Raw genomic sequence first — 11840 nt, forward strand, 5'->3', positions numbered from 1 at the left:
CTGTTCACGAGTACGCGTCCAAGTGCGTGCGTGCATTTGTCTGTGTGTGAGAGATAGAGGGAGGGATCAGCTTTATTGACAAAAAAAGCATTGATTTTGCGTTGCAAAATTATGCATAAATGCGTGTGCGCGTGCGTGCGTGTGTTTGTGTGTGTGCGTGTTTGTTTATATTCTCTAAAGCATATGACAGTCCATCTGATCTTTATACCACAACAGTGAGATGTTGCGGTAATAACAATAAACTGGGACATCTCAATCAGGCCGAATTTCCATTGGGACCTTTTAGATTTATTTGAACTCTTTTTTCATTGGCTCATTGTGCTCACTGTGCGCAGGGTGTGTGTGAGTTTGTTTTTGTGCGCGCGCTCGCGTGCTCTGTACTTACGCAACAGGGAGCTTCACTCGGCAGCGGGTTCGCGAGGCAAGGACGAAATTAAAGCAGGCATTTTTTGTATTCCATTTTTGTCTAATCCCACTGATTTCTGAAGGGATTAGCGGACCAATCATGATTGAGAGAGCGCGGGTTCTCCCGACACTGCCTGTGTGGAAGCTGTGCACAGACACTGAGTGACAGAGACACAACGCTGCGATCTGCAGAAACATTGTGAATTCTTGTTTGGCTTCATGTTCAGATCCGGAGGGGAAAGTTGCTCCGTCGTCTTCTCGCCTGCTCCGGTCATCGACCTGAGGATGCGCGCTGCGATGCGCATCTGGATCATGTTTTTGTGGATGATAACTTCATTTTGTACAGATGCACAATAATTTATGTCAACTTTCCCGCCATGGCCAGCACTGGAATTGTGTGTTAAAAGACAACATCTTCACTAAATATCCTGCCCAGGTGAGAGGTGCTTTCCATGCACTGTCAAAATCTTCAGTATAATGTGCCGTGTACATTCATTTGATTATAATGTTGATGTTCTGCATTTCAAAAGCATATCTAATTTCCCTAAGGTAAAATAATTACGAAAAATTGCACTTTCCTTGAATTTATGGCTGGTTTACATTTAAGTAAGGCTTCGCTTCGTTGCATATAGTTTATTTTGCAACATAACACACTTATACTGTATTGTTTATTCGAGTAGGGGCTCAGTTGCAGGCAGCAGTTGCTTATTCTCATTCTGAAGGATTATCCTGTGCACTGCAAAGTAATCAGTGGATAAGGCAACGTGACTGACCACATTACATATCTCTTCACTCTGCAGATCAGATAAAAAGTAACCGGTAACAGAGATGTAGAACAGATGTAAGATACATGCTTTTAGTTGCATATATATATACATTCATTTGAATAGGTGAATTTGTTTTTCATCCATAGGATTTATCTGGATTTTTCTTTGCATGACTAGCCAATGGAGGAAGAGAGGGCGGAGGATAATGTCCAAGCAAAATCCAATTCCCCTTTACCCACCAGTCTACCCATTAACTGGGCTCTCATCACTGGCCCTGTCCCTGTTTTCCCTGCAATCTCTTTGAGCTCCCAGCTACCTCCTCCTCAGAGTTCAGCTGTGCACGCACTGCAGACCAAGGTGAAGTCAACCATACAGAGAAGGACAAAAGGGAGAGACAGAGAGAGGGAAAGAGACAGGCTAGACACAGACATGCTGCTCAGCAGTCCTGCAGGGCAGACTTCATCTGAGGTCTTCCTGGGACAGAGGCCCAGAGGAAAGGGTCCGATATCTCTTTCTGCTCTCTCCTGGCGATCAGGGGCTGCGAAGAACTCGAGCAGTAGTGGTGAAGAGGAGGAGGTTAAGGTGCAAGTCAGTTTTGAGATCCACAGCCCTCCAGCTGAAGCAAAAGAGGAGCAGCTGTTCCAGGAGGTAGAGGCAACTGAAGAAGAGCAGTCAGAAGGAAATGAAGGCCAGGTCAGTCTTCTGGCAGGCCGGCCTTCTGGGCTCTTGGCAGGTACCAGTTTAGAGAGTCTTTTGTCTGATAACTCAAGCAGTAGTAAGGATGACCCATCCCAGACTCCTCCACCACTACCTGTGCTCTCCTCCAGTTCTGCCACAGTCCCTGCTTCTACATCATCTTCCTCTTCCTCTTCTTCCAAATCCTACATATCCACCAGACACTGGGCACCGCCCAAGGGCTTCTGGAGAGTGGTACGCCCAGAAACATTGCTTCTGAATGGTGTTGGCCCTCATAACATACCCTCCACGCTACCTCTGAAGGACTATACTCAGACAGAAGCACGGACAGAGCCTCAGTGGAAGTCTAAACCAGCCGAGACTGTTGACATTAGCAGTGCGGGTGATGAGCCGGATGACAGCGATGCATCCCCAGAGTTCAAGCACTCTGACAGTGTGGAGCGCTTCCTGGACAGGTGTGAGCAGAAGGAGGCAGATGCTGCAAACCCTGCCAAAGGTCTGTGCAGTTCAGACAGCTGCGAGAGCATGTCTTCACAATGTGGGGTGCTCTCGCCCGACAAGAAGCTGAAGGTGAAGCAGAGGGCTTACGCAAGGTTGAGGGAGAGACAACAAAACTACAGGGAGGAGAGAGAGCAGAGTGGAGTGGACAGTGGCAGCTGCCTTGAAGACACAACATACAATATGGAGACTAAAGGTATGTTTCTTGAACGACATATAGGCCTATACATCTATTAATTATTTAGCATTACATATTGAGTGTAATGACAGAGAGGAAAACTTTGAGATGTTAGAGAGATCCGCTTGAAACCAAGTTATACACACAAGCTTGATCCATCTTCAATTGGTTTTAATTTACATTTACAAATCAAAGGTAGAAATTTATTGTAAAATCTGTGATCATAATAATGATAACACAATTTTCAAAACAAAGATTAAAGTTGCATTGAATCTGGATTAATAAGCAATGAAATACTATACTGATACACTTTAATAAAAAAACTAGAGGCAATAACAATGATTTTAACAGTCAGCCTCTCTGTGTGCAGTTTGCATGTTCTCCACGTGTCTGTGTGTGTTTCCTCTGGGTACTTCCTCCCAAATGCAGCTTTCTTGAATGAGACTCTAAAGTGACCGTAGAACATGAACGTTAGCATGTTTGGTTGTTTGTCTTCTTGTTTTTCGGCCTTTGGATGGACTGATGACCTGTCCAGCTGAACCCCGCCTCTCGCCCAATGTCAGCTGTGATTTGCTCCATCCCCCCTCAACCCTCAGAGGATAAGCTGTATACAAAATGAATTGAATATAAAATAAAATACACGTTGGTAATAAAACAGTTCCAGAGCGAAAGAGCCTTAACTGCTATGCAATATGGTTTCAGTTGTGTCCCTGTGAAAAAATAACTAAGAAAAGAACCATTAACACCTTAAATACACTATTTTAATCAGGACAGCAATCCCCTAATGCAGGATAAATGAAGACTTGTGCATATTAAAGCAAGGGTCCCACGCATATGGTAGTTGTTTAATTTCATTATTTAGCCACTTGCACAATGTAGGTGGATGAAAAATTTGTGAAAAGGTACAAAGCTTTTAAAGGTTGTGTATTTGTATTTGGAGTGGACGGAGAAATCAGTGTTGGAATAGTGTTTTGTCAAAACAACTTTGTAAAGCTTTTAAAAATGTGAGTTTAATTTCACCCTCATTGGTTAGAATGTTTTCCACATGTTGTGGCCTGAGTGCCACATTCAAGCCTTTCTTTCCTCCCTGTGATGTTGTATGGAAATGCACTATGTAACCTGGCTGACATGGCCGGCGTTGAACAGATGTCAGATGTGCAGATGTGCATGAGCATGTTGCTATTATTAGCAGTGGGGGAAGTGACCTGTATCTCTGTTTGTGTGCTCATGGGTCTTATTTTTATTCATTGGGCAGCAGATTAGATGTTTCCCATGCTTTGTATCTTTAATATTTTATACATACAAACATAATTTCTGAGGTCCTGGTTAAGGTTAGGGGTAAGATTTCAATTGTGATTAGGTTAAGGTTATGGTTAGGGTTAGGCATGAATTGGTTATGGTTAAGATTAGTGATGAGGTTTTGATTTAGCGATCCTCAATGAAAGGAAGTGAAGTGCTAACTAGAATGGCACTAAGTAGATAGCCTCCCCCGAGGCCCAACAGTCTCCTTCTCAAAGAACATTTAAATTCACTAGATTGTTTGGATCTGCCACAGCTTGCACAAACTCATAAATATCAGTCTTTTACATTATTATTATTATTATTCTCTGAGAAATCCACAAACATGTTGAATTAGGCCCTCTCTCACAATGTTAAAGAGAGTGAAAAGAAATCCTTGATATGCCCCTTTATCTATAGCCACACCAAAATCGAATGGGTTCTTTCCTGACCCATGCCACATCCTTCCATCAGGGTTTGTGGTAATTCAACTGGTAGCTATTTCATAATTCTACAGACTAACAGACAAACAAACAAACAAACAAACAAGGACAAAAACATAATATTCTTGGCTTTGGTAATAAGGATAACTGTGTAATCTGTGTGGGTGTTTGTGTGTTTGTATGTGTCAATGACAGTGAATATTCCCCTCATCTCTAAATCTGAAATCTCTCGCTCAGTGGTTGCATAACGTTTGTTTTTGTGACTGACATTAAGGGTCATTCAGAGATAAGCTATGAGAATGTCAATGAAACTAATGGCATTGCAGTGTATGAACATCTTTATAATCATATAAACATCCAATTGTTTTAATTATCGCTTTTAGCCGAACTCTTTTCACTTAAGACTCACTACACTACATTAATAAAGAACAGAATACACAATTACTATTATAAAAATGTATGAGGAAGACAAAGATTGGAGCAATTCCATGACCCCTGTGCATAAAACCTTGGAGCATGTTTTTTAAAAGCATTTACATCGGTACATTGTTTAAACACTAAATTAACATCAACGTGGTCACAATCACACCATCTGGCATTTTAATTCCAACTCACTGCATCAGCACATCTGCTAAGGTTTGTACTTTTCCTCCTTTTGTTTTAATGACAGTCGCAAGAGCCCATGGGATTTCGGACAGCTCAGACTCATCCATCCTTGCTCAGGAACTTGAACCCTATTTGAGGTGAGCAATGCTATGCTTCTTAAATGCACTTGGCAGCATTGACACTCAACTCAATACTTATATCCACTCTCACAGCCTCACTTTGGGAAATGAAGACTATATTTTCTTTTGAACCTAGATTGAAGCAAAACAACCTGCCTTGTGGGCATTGAATATTACAAATATAAACCGATATAAATATAGAATAATATATATAAATCTTCTCCAGTATAATTTATAAATTAAGCTCTCATTTGCAAGATATTTGCAAAGTGTTGCACTTATTGAAAGGGATAATACTAAAATAAACCGATAAATTGATTGAAGATGCAAACCAGTAAAAACCCTTTTTTTAAAGGATCAACATAAAGTCTCACTTCCTATATTATTTGAACTGATTCACCCCATTAGTCCCATTGCTATTACAAAGTCCTTTTTTTTGATAATCATCATTATACCTACCTAACAGCTGCTTTAGATACTAAAACAAGCTGCTAATTACACGTTGTTTTGTTTGTCGGTGTAAAACACTAACAGGAAAAAGTGTAATCTATTGCAACACAGTGTTCTCCTCTTGACACACAGGAGAAAATGAATCACACTCAGTCCATTACAGGGATAATCCACATGGCTGGTGTATCATGCTATCTTTATCACTAGGCCAGGGGATAAAGACAAGTACAGACGATGAAGCACAATACAGAGCAGCTTAGCTGCCGGGTAGGAGGATAGATGGATGCATGACGTTTCTGCTGCTCACCGCCAGAGCCACTCCCCTCAGTATATCTATCTGATATTACATAAGGCAGCTTAGAACAGCTGGATTCACTCTGCGTTAAGTTAATCTTTGGGAAATATGTTGCCGCTGGATATGTAGTACACAATAAGCTTTGCACATTTGAAGACTCCTTCCGTTTCATTCAGACGGATGATAATATAACCTTGTCTCATCATGCATTCAACGCTATCCTTCCCATCGCTCTTTTTTTGCCAAAGTTTTTCCATAATAATGCATCACTCTCTCTCTCTCTCTGGTTCTTGATCGTTAGGTCACTTCTTGTCATCAGTGACGAGCATCCCCTGAGCCCAAGACATGAGCAAGCCAAGCGCCTCCTGGAGCAGGCACGAATCAAGGCCCGCTCCACTCACATTAAAGGAGATCGGCCCAGGAGACGCTCTCATTCCGATCAGAGATCCACTGTGTAAGTCGTCTACAGATGCCTGTGTGGGGAATTACTTCGGCCTTCTCACAAGTTAGATGTTAAGTGATGAGTGTGAAGAAAGTAAAACGTGCCTTTTGCTTATCAGGTGTTAGATTGAATGCCATTACTTAGCTTCCAGCCCTATGACTTCCTTTGCAACTCAACATTCCTCCTCCCTGCTTTGTCGATCCTTCCTTTTTATTTGGCAAAGCTAATGTTGTATGACTGAAAATAAGCCCTGGAACCTGACTGTGCTTTGTAACCGTTCTGACAAGGTTCAGGTTTATTCTGTTTATGTAATAGTGTATACATTATGCAGATATGTTCCTGAAATTCTCTTTTTCTCCGGCAGGAAGTATTCATTTCATTTACAATTTTGAGCATTTGCACTGGCTCCTACAGTTGTGACATGACCAAAACCTGATATATGGAGTCAGAGACATACCTGTCACATACATTTTTCAATTTAATAAATCAATTATTTATTTGATCCCCTGCTGCTTTGAAATTATATACTTTTTAATTATATATCTATATATCATTTAAATTTCTCTTCAGGTTTTATTTTTGACCCATTTTCATCAGTTACTTGTGCACAAGTTGAATCCAGCTCTTTAGATTTTCTCGTATATGCCCTGCTCTGTTGTTTCTTGCAGGAAGAAGCAGCAAATCGATTCTCCCAGCCCAACACCAGAGCAGAAAGCTATTCAAGCTAAAGATGTGACAGCTCAAACTGTGTCCGGCCCCCTCCTTGTCCCCACTCCAAGAGACACTTCCCCTGGTGAACAAGGATGTCGATCTAGACGGTACGGTTGCTCCCCCACACGGGTACGCTTTGAGGATGAATCAGAGAAAGAGGCAGAGTCTCGGTATTTGGATAGAGTCCGACAGCGTGGCAGGACCGGGGTCCCTAAGTCCAAGAGTAAAGAAAGCAATACAGATTCTAGCAGTAGTGGTTCAGAGAAGAGCAGAAGTAACAGAAGTGTCTCCATGCCCCCCTTACAGACACGAGAAGATGTAAATATTAGCAGTGAAACCACAACAGTGATTAAGGAGATTATAGTGCTGGTGAAGAAATGTGAGGCCTGTGGATCTGTTGTCCGGGAACCTCAGCCAGTCTTATCACCATCAGACCCACAGAACACTGAGCCAGAGCAGCTTGACAACCCAGAGGAGCCTCGGGGAAAACCAGTTCCTCGCTGTGTGCCTCCAGACAAGCCAGAGGCAAGTACTCGTCCTAAAGCTCCTCTTACTGTCACTTTTGCTGGAGCATTCATCCTGGGGGAAAATAAGGAGACTAGCACGGTGTGGAAGTCGTCAGGATTCGGGAAACTTAGGAGAAGGAGCAGGAAAGGAGAAAGTCGTCTGGAGTCTGGCAATGGCCCTTATGGTCCATCATGGGCTCAACGGCGTAACTCAAATCCCAGGAACAGGGTCAACTCAAGCAGGGCTGTTTCATTCGCCCCTGGCAGCCCCATCACTCATGAGCCGGGTTTGCTGGGGGCATCCGGTGGACCCAGGGATTCGCAAGCCCCATCTTTACCTATAAAGTCAGCCCTGAAGTCCAGCTCGAGGAATCGCTCGGCTGCTAGTCAATCTACAGTCCAGTTCCATATAGCAAATCAGGGAGGAGAGGGCGGGGCGCAGCATTCAACCCTCCTGGACTCTCCAGACGCCAAAAGGGAGTCCCCAGTGTCTTTAACACAAGGGGCGCCCGCATCGAGCAGCTCAGTGGCCTGTATCAGACCCTCCACTCTGAGATACTCCCCAGCCCGATTCAACACAGACATGCCTGCTGCTGAACTCTGGGATGCCACTCCAGATGGAACAGGTGAGTGGTCACTGTGATGGAAAAGAGTTTATTATTATATAATATTATTTTCCTGCATTTAGGTTTTTTACTAAAATACCATAGTAAAAGTGAAGGTAGAACTTTGCCTTCTGCAAAAATCAGACTATCAAATAAGACAAAATACAACGTGACAGAGCAGAACACAACAGAATGATTATTTCACATCAACTGAGTACATCCTGTTTTTCTACCAACAGGTTTAGGTGGAGACACTAGTTCTGGTCCTGATTGTCGACCAGCTCTGCGAGGCCAGGCCATGTCTCGGGCCGAGGACCTGAGAGCTGAGCTGCTGAGAGCAGAACACCTGAAAGCTGAGGCCATATGGGAGGAAAACTCTGACGGGTCCAGGTAAGCCAAGATAACAACGCTCCTGTCATAGCTAAAACCATAAATCCCTCGCCCCCACCCGCGCTGTTCCCAAAATGACTTGAGCGTGCCAGTGTTAGCAGTTAGGAGATTACAACCCTGATCCACAGTCCCTAGGATGTTACTGTTGAACATGTAATGTGACTATCAGGCCAACCCTGCCCTCTTCTGGTTATTTTAAAAACTAGCAGAATGATAAGACCTTAATCACAATAATCTCTGTAGTTGGTTCTGTAATTGTGTCTAAACCATCTATTGTTGCTTTACAGAAAACTAGACGGGCGGCCAAAGCTCTTCCTGCGTCGCTTCTTCTCCTCCATTGGTCTGAACAGTGTTGGTAGACTTGTTAAAGGACGACGCTCAAACAGCATGGAGCAGCTCAGTGTTCCCACCATGCCCCGGCCCAGCTCTACTTCCCCAAGCCCCACACGCCGACCGCAGCCTATCATCCGCATACAGAGGACACCTTCGCTGCAGACCCTGCACACAGTGAGCAAGACTTCATTAATAATGCCTTGTTGTTAAATTTGGACCTTTTATATTATCTTGCAAATTAAAAAAATGCCAATCCAAATAATCATGTCATGCTTCCTTCCATTTTCTCTGCCAGCCATGCTTATTGCCATCATGGCAGCTGCAGTAGCACGCCAAACAAATGTACACAACTTTCTGCTCCAGCCATCACAGCCTCCATTAGCATCATGTGTGTTTGTGGTACCGGATGTTGTTTAGAGAGTTTATAGGGATGTTAGAGCCAAAAAGTTTAAGTTCCAAAAGTTGATGTGGTGCATTTTGCCAATATGAAAAAAAAACACAATTTGTTACAGTTCCTTTTTTTTGCCACTAGGTGCTGCCACTGGCCCAACTGCGCAAAGCTTCCTCAGTGCAGAGTTTGGAGAGGAGAACAGAGCGTTCAACAATACTGGGAGAGGTGCATATACCATACGGCCTGGCTCCCAGGTAGGTGTGATCGAGGAATAAAGAGGAGAGAAAGATAAACAGGAAGTCAAAATATGTGGTGTTATACCACATTACAATGGGTTACTTCATTATGAAGACAATTGGGGAATTTCTGCTTCTACAGCCCTGATAGCTCACAGCTCGAGCTTCAAAGAGCCCTGAGTGTTGAGGACATACTTCCCTCCAGAATAGTGCGTCCAGTGGGCCGGGTCACCCATGCCTTCCCTGATGGGACCCTGCTCCTGGAGCTCGTCAGACCCCCAAATGGTCCTTTTGGGTTTGTCATCTCCAGAGGCAAAGGTCGACCAGACACAGGTAATGTTTTAAACAGTTTCCTGTGATTTGGAGTTGTTTTACTCCCAACTATGTTGCAATTGTACAATAAATGTTATGTAGACCAACCATAAAAGTAGAATTGTTGCTTCCCGTTATTTTATCAATTTACCTTGGCTTAACAACTAGCTATGAGTATAGATAAAGGTATCTCAACACAGGGTCAATTTAGCAGACATTCTAATAATTAAGCTCTTCATCATGGTAATAGCCTACACAGTAAAACACACCCACACACACACGCACACACCGGCACAACCACTTACACACAGACAAGGTAATCCTTTATTAGTACCACTATGGGGACATTTCGAGTGTTACAACAGTAAAGAGGGAATAGTTGATTACACATTCAGTAAGGATAATAAATGAGTTTAAAAAATACAAATATAAATTGGATAGTAACTGATTATTGTACAATTTAATATTATTCCTACAGATTGTATTTCTGCTGCACGGGTCACTAAACACTCTAAACACAAAGCCATCCTCTGTCTCCTGTGTGTGTCGACACCTGCTTTCCTCAACTTTCTAAATTCAATTTTCTTCCTATTACCGTTCTCTTGTCTTCCTCTTCAGGTGTTTATGTAGAGAAAGTGGGTGACGGTGGAGGCGAAGGCACCTACGTGGGCCTCCTCGGCATCGGCGATGAAATTCTGCAGGTGAATGGAGAGGCCCTGGCTGGACTCACTCTGGACCAGGTGACGCGGCTCATGACCAGGGAAAGCACCGCATCTCTCCGGATCATGCCAGCACGACGCAACCAGCGCTGACTGAGAAGACAGACGCTGGCACAGAGCAATTTCTCCTGGGGCCTCGGTTTATAATTCGACACTGCAAACACTGCTGATGGACTCTAGGTAGATGTAATGTGTATCTCAGTGCAATTTCACACAGGGTCAGAAGTTGATTACCTTTTAGTGCAAACCGATGTTAAACAGTATGACGCTGGACTTGCATTACCATGGTAAATCATTAAAATAACCAAATGCAAAACCAAACAAAGCCCATTGCAGCAAGGACAAAAATGGTTTTACATTATTTACAAAATTCCAAAATAGAAACACTGATTCAGACACAGCACAACTTGTGTCTGTGCGTAGGTTTGGTTCTTATGGTCGGATGGGAATATATTTTAACTGCACTTTTCCATTCTTGTGAGTTATTTTGCTCTTTCTAACAGAATATAACATTTTACAACCATGACATTCTGTCACATGTTTAAAGTTTTTCTTTGTTCCTGTAAAGTTTGTTGATCATATGGTTGCCATGTGTCACGATGTCGCACAAATGATATCTTGGCCAGAACCTTAAAATAAAGAGCTATATCATACATTGGTACAAAATAAATGAAGTATCTTGTAAGATAGATTATATTTCCCCTGGGGCCCTGGTCGCCTCATTTTACTTGTGCTGTCTGAAATTGATATTGATTCTCTTCTTAATAAATAAAAAGTTTTATTTTTTTCAAATGGGGAGATAATTCTTTTGACATTTTGATAATTAATCATTTACATTTATGTCAGAAATGATGACATAGCCACATATTGTCACACATTGTCATGGACACATGTACATTATTGGAACTTGGAAAATGATTTCCAATTGCTCAGGATGTTTTTTTCTTTAATTATCCATTCCACCTGGAGGCCAATTAGACCTTGAATGGACACATTTCAAATCACTATATTCGCAGGAGAGATTACCAAGCAGGATGTGGAAGGTCGTGCAAGGGAGGCTGTTGTTAAGAACCGGATGTAGGATGATGGTCGTGACTGCCGTCTAAAGGTCGTGACTAATTGTAGGGATCGTTGCTTATTTAGCTTTAAAAGGTGCGTTGTATCTCTTATATCGTTTGGCTTGTCACGACTGAATTGGTGCGATTGGATTTTTTTTAATGCAACTACAGTTTCGATCATTTAACAGCTGAAAATGTATTTGTCTGCGACGAAGAAACGATGCGTGCACGGGGAATCCGTTGTTAGGGTGTACCTCCCGCCGTTTAGGCCGTCCTGGATGTGCCCTGATATCGTGTCACCGTTGATGTTGCAGCCGTTTATCTGATGGCGCAGAAGCCGATTTGCTTTTATCTCCTCAAGCCACGACTCCCTCCATGGACCCCGGGGGAACCGCCGAGCGA

The 11840-nt window shown here is 42.9% G+C and overlaps 1 protein-coding gene across 1 annotated transcript; it reads left to right on the top strand.

The window, feature by feature from the left end:
* Positions 1 to 1332: 1332 nt before the first annotated feature.
* On the top strand, positions 1333 to 11166 carry si:ch211-13f8.1 (platelet binding protein GspB). The gene is made up of 9 exons (XM_062403579.1): positions 1333 to 2562; positions 4936 to 5008; positions 6037 to 6189; positions 6846 to 8020; positions 8239 to 8389; positions 8677 to 8896; positions 9255 to 9367; positions 9492 to 9682; positions 10280 to 11166. Exons 1-9 carry the CDS (start codon positions 1353 to 1355, stop codon positions 10471 to 10473), a joined length of 3480 nt encoding a protein of 1159 aa, XP_062259563.1. The 5' UTR covers positions 1333 to 1352; the 3' UTR covers positions 10474 to 11166.
* Positions 11167 to 11840: the final 674 nt, after the last annotated feature.

The sequence above is a fragment of the Platichthys flesus genome, chromosome 14 (assembly GCF_949316205.1).
Source record: "Platichthys flesus chromosome 14, fPlaFle2.1, whole genome shotgun sequence".
Classification (NCBI taxonomy): domain Eukaryota; kingdom Metazoa; phylum Chordata; class Actinopteri; order Pleuronectiformes; family Pleuronectidae; genus Platichthys; species Platichthys flesus.